Here is a 19,202-nt window from a genome sequence, read left to right as displayed (position 1 = left end):
GTGTGCCGGTTCAAAATAAGAGTGTAAGGTTATTAAACATGCCCGATAGTTGGGAGTTAAGGAATCATAGGATACAAACCTATTTGGAGGTATTGATATTCTAGAAGAATGCCTAACTTGTGGTTCCTCAGTGGATTCAGAGATTTGAGAGTATTTTTCGAGGGCACTAATAGGATTTTCTTGATTTCTTCTTGAGTAAACATTTATATTGGTGTCGCTATCATGAATATTTATATTAGAATCACTATCATTTGAGGGTGTTATGTCAAGAGGGGATACCTCACGAGAATCATCAATGTTTTCAAGAAAATCTTCTTGTATGTCATTAATAAGATCATATAAGAATATATAGTCAATTTCATTTGTTTCTTCTAGTTTATCAAAACCGTTTTCTTCTTCTAGAAATGTTACATCTTTTGAAATATATAACTTATCATTCTTAAAATCATAACATCTATACCCTTTTTGATTTTCACCATATCCTAGAAATACACATTCAATTGCTTTTGGAGATAACTTATCCCTTTTGTGTGATAGGACAAAACATTTGCAACCAAAAATACGAAGACGATTGAAGTCGGGTGAAAATTTAAAGAGTTTTTCATATGGAGAAACATTTTTTAACTTAGAAGAGGGCATTCTATTGATTAGATAGATTGAGGTTAAGACGGCTTCGGCCCAAAACTTCTTTGGAATATTCTTAGAAATAAGTAATGTTCTAGCGGTTTCAATAATGTGCCTATGTTTCCTTTCCGCTAGGCCATTTTGTTGGGGAGTCCTAGGACATGACTTTTGATGACAAATGCCATTTTGGGTTAAATATTTTTGGAATTCGTGAGATAAGTATTCGCCACCGGAATCGGATCTTAAAATAGATATGTTACTTTGAAATTGATTTTGAACCTTTTTATGAAAATCTTTAAAGAAAGTAAATACTTCCGATTTATGACTAAGGAAATAAATCCAAACATACCGAGTAAAATCATCAATAAACGTGACATAATATGAATAACCTCCTTTAGACATAACCGGAGAAGGCCCCAAACATCCGAATGCACCAATTCAAAAGGCCTTGATGAAAGAAAAGTTCTAGTTGGAAATGGAATAGACTTCATTTTTCCAAAAATGCAATCTTTGCAATTAATTTCTTTTTCCTTACAAAATTTGTTTCCAAAAGGAAAGAGATACATTTTGGAATAACTTGGATGACCAAGTCTTTTATGCCAAGTTGCCATGTTTTTTTCTTGGACATAAGAACAAAAAAAGTTTGTAGCGTGATCAAGATGGTCCATATAATATAGGTCTCCCTTTCTATGGCCTTGCCCAATCCGCTTCCCGGACCGGAGATCCTGCACAAAGCAACGATTAGATGAGAAAGATATTTCACATCCATGGTCGGCAATTTGAGAAACCGAAAATAGGTTTAAATTTAGTTTAGGAACAACTCTTATTTTTGGAAAACAAAAATTTTGTGAATCTTTAAAAGAACCAATACTTGAAATTTTTAAAAAGGTTCCATCGGCCGTAGAGACACAAGAGTCCTTTGAATTGGTGCAAACATCAACAAGTGCATTTTCATGAGGGGTCATATGAAAAGAAGCTCCGGAGTCAAGGATCCAAGAATACGTACCGGGTGAAGATGATGAAGCAATAGCCGCACCCGATGTGGAGGAAGAAACTTTTAGCATTTGTTGGAGAGCCATAGATATTTGTCCAAGAGTTTCTTTGATGTCATTGTTCTTGCCTTCATCTTCTTTGGTGGTGGTTTCCTCAAGAGAAGCCACTTTAGGTTTGAAGGTTCCAATAAGCTTAGGACAAGCGGGTCTAATGTGACCCGGCTCATTGCAATAATGACACACAATCATTTTTCTTCCTCCATTGTAGTTTCCTTGTTTCCCAAAATGAGGAGGCTTGTAGGTTCTAACATTATTACCCGGTTTGGATACGGCAAGGACTTCATCAACATGCTTACTCATGCCAAGCCTTGTCTCCTCTTGAGTGATTTCGGCAATAGCATCCTCAATAGGAGGAAAAATAGATCTATGGAGAAGTGAAGATCTCACTTGCTCAAATTCGGGACGAAGCCCAAAAAGAAATTGAAACAATCGCTCTTGTTCCATTTGTTTTTGCCTTAAATCAACGTCTTCCATAGAAACCCATTTTGGCTCTAAGAGAGCCAATTCATCCCATAGTGGGTTTAAAGCACTATAATAATCTTGAATGCTAGAATCACCTTGCTTGGTGGTTCTAATCTTTTTTTGCAAGAAGTATGCTCTTGCAAGATCCTTTTGGGTATACATACCCTTCATAAAGGACCAAGCCTCATTGGCTCTACGGAATTTAGCTATATTAGCACATACCTTAAGCTCCACATTATTCATAAACCACGCAAGGATTTTTGCGTGATTGCTTTCCCAATCTTCCACTTCCTTTTGATAACTTTCAATGGCCTTGAGGCGAGCATCTCCTTCAAGAGCCTTTTCTTGACCTTCTTCAATCTTCGTGAGCATAAGCTTAGGTTCCGGAACGGAACCCATGACAAAACCCCAAAGCTTCTTCCCTTTGAGATTGTTTTCCATTGCCGATGCCCACATCATATAATTCTTTCCATTGAGCTTGAAAGAGAGGTCGATTTTTGTCTCCATGATGATGCCAAGAAGTGAGAAGATATCTATGGGATATGAAAAAAACACGAACCACACCTTTCCTTCAAGAATCGAGTGGCTCTGATACCATGTAATGAGATATTGCGGAAATATAAAGAGTGCATACAAGCACATACAACAATGAAAAAGAGACAATATCACAAGTCCACGAAGGGACTACACAAGCACAAGCCTTTAAGAAGGCAACAATATACAAAGCCTCTTATTGAAAAGAGAGAGAAGCTCTCAAGAATGAAAAATATACAAGGGGATCACCCCTATTTATACAAAAGGAAGAGGAGAGAGGAGGAGGCAAAATGCCTCAAAAGGGGAGCCAAAAAGGGGGCTCCCATGGAGTCGTTGGGAGCCCCCAACGGTCACATTTGTGACCGTTGGGGGCTCCAACGACTCTATGTTGGAGCCCCTTTTTGTTATTTAAAAAATACACAAAATAAAAGGAAAAAAAATAAAAAGAAAAAATACATTTAAAAGAATAGTTGTTTTCTAAAACAATTATTGTGAAATTACAAAACTACCCCTATCGGGTATTTTGTAATATACAAAATATATATATATTATATATATATATATATATATATGAGATACATTTTAACAATGATATGCTCCCTTGTATACTTTATACTGTATCGAGCTGTATCATACAAGAGAACACTTATTGGAACTGAAAATTTTGAGTATCTTTTGTTTTTAGTGAATTATGGACAAACTTTTATGTCAAATAAGGTTATTTTGACCGTCTTTTCATACCTAAAAGGCTAAAACCATAAATTAGGGTTTCCTTTTTCATTTAAGTTTTTTCAACTCCTCAGAAATTAGGGATTTTAGTGATTGGGCTCTAATTCAATCTTTGGAAGGTTCAATTCATGCATGAGGAGGCCTGTTCTGTCACATTTCCTTGATTTTTTTGTGGATTATGCCCTATGGATATGATCTATATCGTCTGTTTAGTCAAAAACATGCTTTAGATCAGGGTTACCGGAAGCGCCTAGCTAAAAGGGGAAGCGCGCTTCGGAAGCGCGAAACGTCGCGCTTCCGAAGCGTGGGGGGAAGCGTCCCCCTTTTTTGGGAAGCGCACTTCCCTTTAATGGGGGACGCGTTTCCCTTTAATGGGGGACACACTTCCCTTTAATGGGAAGCACGCTTCCCCCTCGCTTCCCCTGTTTTTTCATTTTTTTTTGTATTTTTTATTTTTATTTTTTTTCGCTTCCCCCTCGCTTCCGAGACGCTTCCTAGGTCGCTTCCGAGACACTTCCTAGGTCGCTTCCGAGACACTTCCCGAATCGCTCCTAAGTGGTCTCACGCTTCCCCGCTTCCTAAAATTTTGAAAGTGCCTCGCTTCCCGCTCCCGCTTCCCGCTTCCTCAACTGGCAACCATGCTTTAGATTGTCCAATCACTTTGTATAAGCTGAATTTTCGATGGCTGCAAAAATCAATGGTCCACAATGCACCAAAATTTCATGATTAACAAAGTCATGTTTTTATGTGGAAACTGCTTGGTCCAAAGTGCATTTTGTGGGGTTAGATTCATCAAATAAAGCTCACATGCATAAGATTTAGCAAGAGTAAGTTACTGTAGAGCGTGGCCAATATTTTCCTATATATATAGGGTTAGTATTTGATCATATCGACTTGACTGTGCGAATGAGCTAGAAATCATAGGCATGGGTATATCTCATTCTTATGCATCTTCTCTTTATTTTGCAAGTCTAGTGGGTTACAAACATAGAGGGCATAAAAAAAGGCCCAAAAATTTCTCCTTCCCCTCCAGTCATTTTGTCAGAGGTTCCCACTTCTCATCCCATCCACCAGGGCTCTACTGTCTTCTTGTCGATACTACACCGAAGAACTTTGCCACATCAAACAGAACTATCTTAGAACTTGACCCAATTGGAACTCATAAATGGATTCAGTATAGTCCAAATGCTAGAAACCAGCTCTTGGATTCTGTTTTTTTGACATGAAAACACAATTTTATAAGACGAGAAGATACCATACAATGGGTACCGCTGATTTTTCAAGGCTCATAAATAATTAGATGATCCAAGAGCCAATTCCCACTTACCAAACCAGGTAAATCACATCTATAAGGTTAGGATCATGAAAAACAGCAAAAAAAGTACAAAAAAGAAGAAAAAAAAATCATTCAGATGATGTTGCCACCTGACCATTGGTTCGGATGTAGGTCATACCATTATCCAGTTGGATTTCCCTTAATCATATTTGGGTTCCAACTCGGCATTTGATGTAATTTTAGAATGTAAATTTATGCCAAATCCAATCTAATCTGAACTAGACTGAAATCTGTTGTAATGTAATGAAATATGCGGAAAAACAAAGAGTGCATTAAGCACTTACAACATTCACTAACAAACAAACAAAAGGGCTAACACCCAAGCCCACAAGAGACAACACAACATAAAAATATAAATGTCTCTTATTGAAAAGAGAGAGAGCTCTCAAGAGTGAAGAATACAAGAGGGGTTCACCCCTATATATACACAAAAAAGAGGAGAGGAGGGGTGGCCTTAGGCCTTAAAAGGAGAGCCACCTTGGGGGCTCCCCATGGAGTCGTTGGGAGCCCCCAACGGTCACAAATGTGACCGTTGGGGGCCCCATCGACTCCATGGTGGGGCCCCTTATGTGGCTGGAAATAAAACAAAAAATATAAAAAATAAAGTGCAAAATAAATACAAAAAGAAAAACAAAAAAGACAAGTACCCCTATCGGGTACTTGTGAAATGTCTAAAATACCCCTAGTGGGTATGCTTAGACAATATATATATATATATATATATAGATTACATATGTATTTTAACACCCTCCCTCAAGCTTTACGGGGATATAACCGAAAGCTTGTTAAGAAGAAACAAGAAACAAGGAGCAGCAAGGGCTTTAGTGAAGAAGTTCGCCAACTGGTACTCGGATGTGACGTAAGGAAGTGTTATGGTTCCTCTTAGGAATTCATCACATACGTAATGGCAGTCTATCTCAATATGCTTAGTACGCTCGTGGAAGGTGTGATTGGTTGCGATATAAATTGCGCTTTTGTTGTCACAACACATCTTCGAAGGAGTAGAGATGACAATGCCCATATCACTGAGAAGACTTCTTAGCCACACAAGTTCCATGGTTGTAGTGGCTATAGCTCGATATTCTGCTTCTGTTGAAGACAAGGAAACTTTGTGCTGCTTCTTGCATCTCCAAGAAATCATAGAGTCACCTAAAAAAACATAAAAACCCGTAGTTGAGACTCGGTCATTGGGATTTTCTCCCCAATCCGCATCAGTATAAGCAACTAAATCAAGTGATGAGGAGGAGGAAAGAAAAACTCCCTTAGTTATGGTGTTTTTTATGTATCTGACGATCCTTAAGACTGCACTCATGTGCACGGTTGTAGGTGCATGTTGAAATTGACTGACTGAGTGGACGACATGAGCTATGTCTGGCCGAGTGATGGATAAATAGGTTAGCGATCCAACAAGTTGCCGATAGGGAGTAGGATCCTCGAGAGGTGTTCCATCTTCCAATCTTAACTTCGCATTGATGACTTCAGGGGTTTCTATCTTGTTATCATCGGAGATATCAGACTTGGAACAAATGTCCGCAGCAAGTTTCATCTGAGAGAGAATGTACCCTCGAGGAGAGTACGCCACTTCAATTCCTAAAAAAAATCTTAAGAAACCAAGGTCAGACATGTCAAAATTTCCTTTTAAAACTTTTTTAATATCATTAATTCCTTGGAAGTGATGATCATATCATCAACATAAAGTAGTAGAATAACTACTGAAGACCCTGCATTTTTCACAAACAAAGCAGTGTCAGTATAACATGAACGAAAATTCAAACTAGTCATTACATTACTAAATCTATCATGCCAAGCCTTTGGGGCTTGTTTTAAACCATATAATGCCTTTTTAAGTTTGAGAATTTTATTTTTACCAATACATACTCCTGATGGGGGATCCATGTAAACTTCTTCATTTAATTCGCCATTTAGGAATGCATTCTTAACATCTAGTTGATAGATGGGCCATTTTTTGACTGACGCAATGGCGATAAGAGTCCTAACACTAGTTATTATAGCTACAACTGCGAAGGTTTCTTCATAATCTATACCATATTCTTGAGCATATCCTTTAGCTACTAACCGGGCTTTATAACGTTCTAAGGAACCATTACTTTTAGTTTTAATTTTGAAGACCCATCTACATCCAATCGATTTCTTTCCAGTGGGTAATGAAGTTATTTATCAAGTTTTTGCCTTTTCAAGGGCACTAAGCTCTAAGTTCATGGCTTCAACCCATTGGGGAATGTTTTTGGCCTCATTATAGTGTGAAGGTTCATGAAAAAAGTGCAATGCAATTAGACATGCTCTATACCTAGGCGTTAGGGACTCATAGGAAACAAACCTATTAGGAGGATTGGAGATTCGACTGGATCTCCTTAAAGAGGTTTCTTCTAAGTTGGATCCTTGAGAGTATCTTTCTAAGGCACTCATTTGAGCTTGTTGACCTCGCCTAACATAGGTTTGGATTGGTCTATCACTTTCATCTACAACATTGTCAAGAGGAGCATCCTCTAGGTCATCAAAGACTCATTAGAGATTTCCTCTTCTTGAGGAGTCTCGTCTTCTTGAGAGAGAAGATCAAATAAAAAGCATATTCACTTTCGTCAATATCTTTAGTTTTTATAAAACATTTTCATTTTCCAAAAAGGTTACATCTTTGGATACATAGAGTTTGTTATTTTTCAAGTCAAAACATCTAAAACCTTTTTTATTTTCTCCATATCCCAAGAACACACATTCAATAGCTTTAGGAGATAATTTGTCCCTTTTATGAGTAAGGACAAAACATTTACACCCAAAAATTCTTAATCTATTGAAATCGGGTGTTCTTTCAAATAGTTTTTCATATGGAGATGTATTTTGTAACGATGAAGATATCATTCTATTTATTAAGTAAGTTGAGGTTAAGGCCGCTTCGGCCCAAAAACTTTTTGGAATTTCCTTGGAGATAAGGAGTGTCCTAGTGGTTTCCATGATGTGCCTATGCTTTCTTTTGGCCAAGCCGTTTTGTTGGGGAGTCCTAGGACACGATCTTTGATGACAAATTTCATTCACTTCTAAATAATTTTGAAATTCATTTCATAAATATTCTCCTCCCGAATCGGATCTAAGAGTAGAGATATTACTTGAAAATTGATTTTTAACTATCATATGAAACTTTTTGAAGAAGTTAAAGACTTTGGATTTTAAATTGAGAAAGTAGATCCATACATACCTAGTGAAGTCATCAATGAAAGTAACGTAATAGGAGTACCCTCCTTTAGACATGACCGGGGAAGGACCCCAAACGTCCGAATGGACTAACTCAAAAGGTCTTTTGGACACAAAAGTTCGGTTTGGAAAAGGAATGGATTTCATTTTGCCAAAAATACAACTCTTGCAAACAAAATGTTTCCCATTACAAAATTTCTTTCCAAATGGAAAGGAGTACATTTTTTAGAAACTTGGATGTCCAAGTCTTTGATGCCAAATTTCAATATTTTTATCTTGGACATGGTTACAAAAGGAGTTGGTGGGGAGTTTTAAGTTGCTCATATAATAGAGATCTCCTCTCCTATGGCCTTGCCCAATTTGCTTCCCAGACCGGAGATCCTGTATAGAGCAATCCTTAGTTGAGAAAGAGATTTCACATCCATGATCACATATTTGAGCAACAGAGAGAAGATTTAAATTAAGTTGAGGTACAACTCTCACGTTTGGCACAAAAAAATTTTTGGAAAAATTTAAAGTTCCAAAACTTTTTACTTGTAAAGATGTACCATCGGCAGTTGAAACATAGGAGTTTTTATAGTTATTACACAAATCGGAAAGCTCATTTTCAAGCGGGGTCATATGAAAGGAAGCTCTAGAGTCAAGGATCCAAGAAGACATACCTGGAGGAGAGGAAGAAGCTATGGCGGCACCTGAGGTTGATGGTATCTTGAGTAGAGTTTGTAGTGCTTCCGATAGTTGAGCAAGAGAAAAAGATTCCTTCCCTTTGATGGTTTCTTCTTTCTTTTGAGTAGCTTCTTCAACGGAAGCAACCTTATGTTTAGGTGCTTTATTCAACTTAGGGCAATTAGGTCTTATATGACCCGACTCTTGACAATGATGGCAAATGGCTTTTCTATAGTTGCCATTAAAATTATTTTGCCTTTCAAAATGTGGGGGTTTGTAAGGTTTCATATGGTTGCCGGGTTTTGATACGGCCAAAACATCATCTCCTCCTTTAATCATGCCAAAACGAGTTTCTTCTTGGCATATTTCGGCTATGGCATCTTCCAAGGGAAGAGGCTTGGATCTATGAAGAAGAGAAGATCTAACTTGTTCATATTCGGGCCTAAGCCCATGTAAAAATTGGAAAAAGTGCTCTTTTTCCATTTGTTCTCTCCTTAATTACACATCCACACTAGAAACCCACTTTGGTTCTAGTAAGGATAGTTCATCCCATAAGGGTCCAAGAGTGCTAAAGTAATCCCTTACACTCATCTCCCCTTGCTTGATAGTCTAGATTTTTTCTTGAAGAAAGAATTGACGAGCAAGGTCTTTTTGAGTAAACATACCTTTCATAAAGAACCATGCTTCGTTAGCCATCCGAAATTTAGCAATGTTGGCGCAAATCTTGAGCTCCACATTGTTCATGAACCAAGCAAGAATCTTGGCATGCTTACTTTCCCAATCTTCTACTTTAGATTGGTGATCTTCGATGGCCTTCATGCGGGCATTTCCTTCAAGGACTTTTTCTTGATCATCATCCATTTTAGTTAGTTGGAGTTGAGTTTCCGGAATGGTGCACACAACGTATCCCCAAAGTTTTTTACCTTTGAGGTTGTTCTCCATGGCGGCGGCCCACATCATGTAGTTGGAACCATTGAGCTTGAAGGAGAGATCAATCTTTTGTTCTCCTTCCATTTAATCACTCACAAGAGGAAAAACGAAGAGAGATATAACAAGAAAAATATAGCTACACAACAAGCTATATTAAGAAGAAGAGCATACACAAGGCTCTGATACCATGTAATGAAATATGCGGAAAAACAAAGAGTGCATTAAGCACTTACAACATTCACTAACAAACAAACAAAAGGGCTAACACCCAAATCCACAAGAAACAACACAACATAAAAATATAAATGTCTCTTATTGAAAAGAGAGAGAGCTCTCAACAGTGAAGAATACAAAAGGGGTTCACCCCTATATATACACAAAAAAAAGGAGAGGAGGGGTGACCTTAGGCCTTAAAAGGAGAGCCACCTAGGGGGCTCCCCATGGAGTCGTTGGGAGCCCCCAACGGTCACAAATGTGACCGTTGGGGGCCCCATCGACTCCATGGTGGGGCCCCTTATGTGGCTGGAAATGAAACAAAAAATATAAAAAATAAAGTGCAAAATAAATACAAAAAGAAAAACAAAAAAGACAAGTACCCCTATCGGGTACTTGTGAAATGTCTAAAATACCCCTAGTGGGTATGCTTAGACAATATATATATATATATATATATATAAATATATATATAAATATATATATATATAGATTACATATGTATTTTAACATGTAATGGGTCAAATCTTTTTAACATGTAATGGGTCAAATCTCAATGTGTATTATCGACTGATCAACTCTTTTGTAGCTTTGGGATACCCTTTGATTTTTTGCCAACGAAATCCGAATCCAACCTGAATTAGACCAAAATCTTTCTGATTGAATCAGATTTCAACATGTATTAATGATTGATCAATGTTCGTGTTGCTTATTGCACTGAAAAAATAAATTTTTTTGCAGCTCTGGAATACCCGTTCATTCAATGAACAACTTGGACCTAGTCCTTGCCGTACCTTGGCTGTGGCCTTGAGCAAAATCAGATGGACATTTTAGGGCATGGGTTTTGTGTTATCTTCTGGGCGATAAAGTATTTAAATAGCTTTATGTTTCGAAAGGCATTATAGCCTTATAGGATAGTTGATCATTTGTTGGGTTGACTCTTCGAAATCAACCTGTTTATAGAACATATATGTATATTTCCTGTTCTGCTGTTGTCTCAGTATATGTTGTTCCCATCAATGTTGCAAATATTAGTATTGTGATATGCTCAGCTATGTAAAAATTGGGCACTTCTAAAAGGACAATGCACCTGTGTCGCACTTGCGCCAGTGCTGGTGCAACACTTAGACACGGCTTCTGTAGTGTCAGGTGTGGTCAACTGCACCGGAATCCATTTCTGTCCAAAACTGGACTTCATTAACCCTAACCAGGTCCAGTTTCATTTATATTATATACATAAATGTACATATGCACACACACACACACACACACACACACACACACACATATATATATATATATATATATATATATATATATATATATATATATATATATATATATATATATATATATATATATATATATTAGAAATGATAAGGTGATCTCAGAGCACCTACTCCCACATAATAGAAGCTTCAAATTTTCTAAATTCTCTAACTTTTTTGTTGATTAGACACTATAGATATGATCTACAATCATTATACAGTAGAAAACAAGTTTTCGATAATGTGATTATGGCATACATGCAGGTTTTTTAAGATCTTCAAAAATCAACTGGAACTTGGTGCTTTGGGAGCACTGTAGCATTACTATATAATATATATGCACCCCCACACCCAAGTTTTTTGAAATTGTCGTGTTGTATCCTTCGGACCTGCATATGCATCCACACCTATGTGGACAGATTCTCAGTGAGGACTTTTTTTTTGGGTGGTGGGGGTGTGGTGTTTGGCAAGTGCAGTGGGAACATATTGGCAGATACAAATGAAAATATAAGAATCTATACAAAATAAAATTTTATAATGTCACGTTGCAACAAATTCATGATACCATTGAAATAGGTAATCTTTTAAAAGTCATTCAAATTTTCAGGATTTTATGGACTTCTAGAAATATCATGTGGTATATTTTTGAAATATTGCTCTTTTTTGTTTCATGGGTTCCATAGAATGATATTATTTACCTGAGCAATGGATTGATTTCATGTTCTGTCCTAAACATGTGTAACAGCATGCATGCATTGGTGCATCAACTTCGAATAATTTAGAATTGTCCTTTTCATTTTCTTTTTCTTCCAACTTAATTGGAATCAAATCACAAATACCAAGATTTTAACTGGATCTGGCTTGTTTGGGCAGGTTACCATAAACTATCTGCTGGGGAATTTGGGAAAGAGATACTCAGATATGGTTGGAATAGTTGATCTTGGAGGTGGATCTGTTCAAATGGCTTATGCTATCTCGGAAAAGGAAGCTGCCAGTTCTCCAAGACTTTCAGATGGGCAGTATTCATACGTTAAGGAGCTTTTTCTTAAAGGAATCCGATATTATCTTTATGTTCACAGGTTGTCTATTTTCTTTTTCATTTTCTTTTGATGAATTACATGTAATGAAATGGCGGTCTTCCACAAATGCACTTGAATCACTCAAAAGAAGTGTCTAAAAGACACTTTAGACAAGACCCACAAAAGGGTATAAATGGAATAACATAAAAGAAAATAATAAAACTTTATTAATAACAAGAAAATGCTTAACAAGCATTGAATAGATTACATGAGGGGATGCACCCCTATTTATACAAGTGAGAAGGGGGGAGAGGAGAGCTCTTAAGGAGCTCTCCTTGTAGTCCAACGGCTAGAATTCTAGTCATTGGACTAGGTTCAACGGCTAGCATATGGTCAAGTTTCAATTGGAACTTGACCAATATTTATTATCTAGTTCCATGGGAACTAAATAATAAATAAATAAAAGAAAGAAATAAAAAAACAAAAATTATATTTACAAAAATATATATAATAATAATAATATATAAATATATTATTATATATATATATATATATATGTATTTTACATTTTAACACTTCCCCTCAAACTTACGGTATAATGAGCGAAAGTTTGCCTAAGAGGAAGTGAAATCTGGGAGCCGCGAGAGGTTTGGTGAAGAAGTCTGCTAATTGATTTTTTGATGTGACATATGGCAGATCAATGGTTCCATGTAAGTATTCCTCTCTGACACAGTGACAATCCATCTCGATGTGTTTGGTGCGCTCATGGAAAGTCTGGTTGCTTGTAATGTAGATTGCACTCTTGTTGTCACAACACATTCGTGAGGCTTGTGTTGTTTCAGCTCCCATGTCAGCAATCTGTCGCCTGAGCCAAACAACTTCCATTGTGGTGGTTGTCATGACTCTATATTCAGCTTCAGTGGAGAAAAGAGAGACCTTTTGTTGTTTCTTGCACCTCTACGATATTAGGGATTCACCTAAAAACACACAAAAACCAATGGTTGAGTGTCTATTATTAGGATCACCTCCCCAGTCAGTATCAGTATAAACAATTAAATCTAATGATGATGATGCAGACAAGAAGAGACCTCGTGAAAGAGAATTCTTTAAATATCTAATAATGCGTAAAACAACTCCCTTGTGAACAAAAGTGTGAGCATGTTGAAATTGACTAGCTGTGTGTACAACATGTGCTTTGTCGGGCCTAGTGATAGAGAGATAGGAAAATGCTCCAATAAGCTGTCTGAATAGAGTAAGATCATCAAGAAGCTCTCCATCATCAATTTTTATTTTAGCATTGACCACTTCTGGAGTGTCCACTTTCTTATAATCTGTAATGCAAACAATATCAAAAGCAAATTTAGATTGAGATATCAAATACCCACGAGGGGAATAAGCAACTTTAATTCTTAAAAAAATATCTCAATAATCCTAAGTCAGACATTTCAAAATGAGTTTTAATATTGGCAACTCCCTGTTTGTCACCTTCGGTGATGATCATACCATCCATACAAAGGAGAAGAATGATGATACCTGCATCATATTTTTTAATAAACGAAGCAGTGTCAGTCAAGTAAGAGTGAAATCCAATATCAATCATAACATGACTAAATCTGTCGTACCAAGCTTTTGGTGCTTGTTTAAAGTCATAAAGAGCCTTTTCAAGACGAAAAGTTTTACTTTTAAGGATACTAACACCGGGCGGGGTGTCCATGTAAACTTATTCAACGAGACTTCTATTCAAAAAAACATTTTTGACATGCATTTGAAATATAAGTTATTTTCTAATAGAAGCCAAGGCAATTAAAGCTCTAGCAGTGGTCATACGGGCCACAAGGGCAAAGGTTTCTTCATAGTCAATGCCATATTTTTTAGCATAACCTTTTGCCACTAGTCGGGGCTTATACCTTTTCAGGGTCCCATCACTTTTGGTTTTGACTTTATAGACCCATCGACAGTCTATTGGTTTCTTTCCTATAGGAATTCTTGAATAAACCATGTGTTGACTTTTTCTAATGCATCAAATTCAGTTTTCATGGCTTCAATTCATTCTATATGATTTTTTTGTCTCAGAATAGGATGAGGGTTCAACATAAGATTGTATTAATGCAATAGTTGCCCTATACGTGGGTGAAAAAGATTCGTAAGATACAAATTTTCCCAGGGGTTTAGAGATTCTAGAAGTCCTTCTTTGGGGAACTTGAGAATACTTTTCTAATGCACATGGAGGGTTTTGCTCGCCTTCTCTTCGTCTTGAATATTGTATACCAACATCCTTCTAGGTTTGGTCTTCATTATCAATATCATTGTCAAAGGTAATAGGACTTTGATCATTATCAAAGTTACACTCAAAATCCCATTCACTAGATTTTAAAGTTAAATCAATTAAAAAGGAATATTCAGTAATGTCCTTGGATTTTTCACTTTCAAAAGCATTTTTTTTCTAAAAAGGATACATTTCTTGATACATATAATTTTTCATTTTGAATATCAAAGCACCTGTAGCCTTTTTGATTTTCAGCATATCCTAAAAAGGCACATAAGATTGTACGAGAAAAAAATTTATCATTTTTGTTTATAAATACAAAACATTTGCTGCCAAAGATTCTTGATCTAGAATAATCAGGAGATAAATTGAGAAGTTTTTCTATTGGAGATATATTCCTTAATGAGGAAGATGGTATTTTATTAATAAGATAGGTGGCAGTTAAAGCAGCCTCAGCCCAATACCCTTTTGAAACGTGACTTGCAATTAGTAAGGTCTTAGTGGTTTTCATAATGTGTCGATGCTTACGTTCGGCAAGACCATTCTGTTGTGGAGTGTGTGGGCATGATCGTTGATGTGTAATGCCATGTAAATTAATATAGTCTTTGAATTCTTTGGACATAAATTCTCCCCCTGAATCAGTGCGAAAAATGAAAATATTACTTTGAAATTTGTTTGTAACCATCTTATGAAATATTTGAAGGTAAGTAAAAACTTCGGATTTATGTTTAAGAAAATAAATCCAAGTGCGTCTAGAAATTTCATTAACAAAGATGACATAATACGCCTAACCGCCTTTAAAGATAACTAGTGTAGGTCCCCAAACATCCGAATGTATTAACTTAAGAGGTTTTGTAGAGACAAAAGTTCTATTAGAGAAAGGTAATCTTTTCATTTTACCAAGAATGCAATCTTTACAAGAAAAACTTTCAGAATTACAAAATTTTTCCAAATTTGGAAAGTATTAAATTTTAGACATATGAGGCTGGCCAAGTCTTTTGTGCCATAACTTTGTTTCTAATTTTTGAACATTTAAGCAAAATACATTCTTAGGTAATTCCAAAAAGTTCATGTAATATAGTCCTCCTTCTCTATGGTCTTCCCCAGTCAGCTTCCCTGGCTGACGATCTTGTATCCAACAATCATTAGAAGAGAAGGAGATATTTGTGACACAAATAAGAGATTCAAATTTAGTTTAGGAATGTGTCTAACCTTTGGAATACAATTTTTTTTGGATTTTTGAAAACTTTCAAAACATCATACTCTTTTTATTTCAAGAGATGTTCTATCTGCTGTAAAAACCTTTGATATACTTGAGTTGTCTTTAATGCATTCGGATAGACTTTTGTCATTTGGGGTCATGTGAAATGAGGCACCAAAATCTAAAAGCCAAGGGAAGTTACCTGGACCGGAAACAAATGTGACTGTCGCTCCGGTTGAGGCTTCAGTTGAAGAGGATGCCCCTTTGAGAAGAGGTTGAAAAATCTCCATTAGTTGAGCCATAGATACAGGTGCATCTTGATCTTTTAGCTCAGTTTTAACAGATGCGACCCTCTTTTTATCTCTCTTTTTTAATTTTGGACATTGAGGCCTATAATGCCCTAGTTCATGACAGTGATGACAAATAACTTTTTTTTTGTCAAACTCACCACTCTGTCTTTCAAAATAAGGCGGCTTATAAGTACGAGTATGATTTTCTGGTCTAAATACTGTTAGAACAGAATTATCATTAACTTTTGGAGTACTTTTTCTGAGTCGATTTTCCTCCATAGTAAGTTCTTCAATAGTATCCACAATAGTAGAAAATTTTCCACGATGAAGAATGGCCGATTTGGTGGATTCAAATTGCGGCCTTAAACCATTCACAAACCGGTAGAAGTGTTCCATATCGACTTGCTTTTGGCGGAGCTCGATATCCTCAGCACAATGTCATTTTGGATCTAAAAGAGTCAATTCTTCCCAAAGTTCGGACAACTCATTGTAATATTCACGAATGAATTTGCCTTTTTGAGTCATTGTCTAAACTTTTTCTTGTAGATTGCACACATGTGCAATATCTTTAAGGGAATGCATATTTTTAAAGTATTCCCATGCCTTATTGGCATGTTCAAATTTAGCGAGGTTAGAGCATTTTTTAATGTCTACGCTATTAATAAGCCATGACATAATTTTGCATGCCCCATCCTTCACTCTTTTCATTTATTTTCATGAGGCTAAAGCCTTGACCTTCTCATCTTCCGTTAGAGGAACTTCCTTATCACCTTTTTTCTTGGTGAGGGATAGTTTAGGTTCCGAATCAGAACCATCCACTATTTTCCATAAACCTTTTCCCCATATGTGGGGCTTCATAACTGAAGTCCACATTACATAATAAGTATCATTCAACTTCACAGGTATGATGGTAATCTTATCATTGACATCTATCTTTGTGAAGAAAATATGAGAAGAAAAAGAGAGTAGAGAGAATACAATACAATTTTGTAGCTCAAATCCTTTTTTCTTCAAACGAATCGTCTTGTAGCCGAAAATGAAGTGAAAACACTTTTTGCCAAGTGATCAAATACTTTTTGCAAGAATAAGGTGATAACACACCTTTGCAAGTGAAGCACGAAAATCGAGGCAAAAGCTTTTCAAGATCTAAAAATTCCCTTGCTCTGATACCATGTAATGAAATGGTGGTCTTCCAAGAATGCACTTGAATCACTCAAAAGAAGTGTCTAAAAGACACTTTAGACAAGACCCACAAAAGGGTATAAACGGAATAACATAAAAGAAAATAATAAAACTTTATTAATAACAAGAAAGTGCTTAACAAGCATTGAATAGATTACATGAGGGGATGCACTCCTATTTATACAAGTGAGAAGGGGGGAGAGGAGAGCTCTTAAGGAGCTCTCCTTGTAGCCGTTGGACCTAGTCCAACGACTAGCACATGGTTAAGTTCCAATTGGAACTTGACCAATATATATTATCTAGTTCCACGGGAACTAGATAATAAATAAATAAAAGAAAAATAAAAGAAAAATAAAAGAAAGAAATAAAAAATAAAAAATTATATTTATAAAAATATATATAAAAATAATATATAAATATTATATATATATATGTATTTTACATTTTAACATTACATGGATGTCTTCTTTTCTTTTGAGACACTCCAGCGATCCTGAACAGTAGCAGATGTGAAGATGGTGTTGGCATGCCAACCACCTATACTGGATTTCTGTATAACATGGTGAAATTCTGTGATGGATCCACAAACAAGGAAAAAAAAGAATACATGGAGAGGTCCCCTAGTTTTTTCATAAATAAGTTACTTTATTGGCACACCCTATCTGTGTTGTGTAACATTCTTTGCGTGTTTTTATGGTTTTGCAGCTACTTGCATTATGGGCTTTTGGCATCTCGGGCAGAGATTCTGAGATCTGTGAAAAGCAATGGGCATCCCTGTATTTTGAAGGGCTTTGATGGTATGTTATAGTAGAAAAATATTATCAATATTTCCTCTTTTGTTGCCACAAGAAGGCATATATATATATATATATATATATATGAGACAGGAGTATTGGTGGACACCCACATCGGACAGAGGAGTGATGCTGATCGCACAGGCTATCATTGGCGCAAATCAAATTGCATAAAAAGCCTTTAGCGGCAGTCATGACCACTGCTAAAGGCCTTACAAGTGTTGCATCCGTTTATCCATTTATTCATCAATCAGTGTGTAGATAACACTCGGGATCCAGAGTCCAATATTAACTATAATACATTTTGATTACTGAGTTGGTAGCTAATTATACGTCTAACATGCTTTATACCTTTATTTTGTATTGACAGTTTACAACTCGATTGTAGAACATTTTGCAAAATGTATATATATATATATATATATATATATATAGAGAGAGAGAGAGAGAGAGAGAGAGAGAGAGAGTAATGTGTAGCTTTAGACCATTTATCTCTCAGACTGTCCCTGACCCATTTAGAAAACATACTTGCATGAGTTTTTTGCATAATCCAAAGTTGTAGATGTGTTTATCATTGTTTATGTATTTAAAACCATGCTTTGGTTGCATAATTTAATACTGACATGCACAGCTGCTTCCCTTTTTGCCTATTTATGATCAGAATCATCCTACTAAAAAGCAAGGATCATTATTTACTTAATATAAACTGAATCTCAAATGTTGAATTCTGTTGAGTTTTGAAGCCCTAAAAAAACTGCTTGTTACAATCACATGATTCAAAACTCATTTTCTAGTAACAAATCTTGTAGATCACATCCATAAGATCCAATCTAAAAAAAGTAATTTAAAAAAAATGAAATGAAGGTGATTTATGCTCAATAGTTTTGTGCCTTCAATAGCGTCAAATTTTAATGTGTATATGTTGAGTCATCCTCGACCCAACACTAGATTCAATTTTTGAAGAGTGGGTCTGGTTTCAGATTTAATTGTGACTTAGATGACATTATAGGGATTCAAGAATCATGCTTTGGATTGAATCAATTTAATAAGAATTCTTGATTTTTAGTTAATCAATTTTTTGGTGCAATATATACCGTGTTGATTTTTTTGTGGAGCTAAAAACACATCTATTAAAACGAAATGTTTAAACTAATATGCTAAGTCACAGGGACTCGGCTGACTGGGTGCTGCACTAGCGTCGACGCGTCGTGACACAGGTGCGCGTGCGGGTGCGGCACTCGGTGTGGTCAACGGGACCCTGGGTGTCAACGCACCCAGGGTCATTTGTGTGCATTTTTTGAACAAAAAAAATGAGGAGGGTCGAGGGAGGAGGTGCTCAACATCGCCCTCCCTGGCAGACCCAAAGTCGTCCACCGACCTTAGAACATGAGGGTCGAGGGAGAAGGAGAAGAGAGAAGAAGACTCGGGG

At 36.4% G+C, this 19,202-nt stretch overlaps 1 protein-coding gene across 1 annotated transcript in view; it reads left to right on the top strand.

The window, feature by feature from the left end:
- The window catches only part of LOC149826958 (putative apyrase 1), a 50,511-nt gene that overhangs the window by 4,462 nt on the left and 26,847 nt on the right, over window positions 1-19,202 (top strand). Inside the window, exons 5-6 of the mRNA XM_090019069.1 lie at window positions 11,895-12,100; window positions 17,685-17,776. Coding sequence (XP_089875195.1) covers window positions 11,895-12,100; window positions 17,685-17,776 — 298 coding nt within the window. The remainder of the gene's footprint in view (window positions 1-11,894; window positions 12,101-17,684; window positions 17,777-19,202) is intronic.

The sequence above is a fragment of the Nuphar pumila genome, chromosome 10, assembly GCF_984573655.1.
Source record: "Nuphar pumila chromosome 10, dmNupPumi1.hap1.1, whole genome shotgun sequence".
NCBI lineage: Eukaryota > Viridiplantae > Streptophyta > Magnoliopsida > Nymphaeales > Nymphaeaceae > Nuphar > Nuphar pumila.
This window is presented reverse-complemented; position numbering and strand designations above follow the sequence as displayed.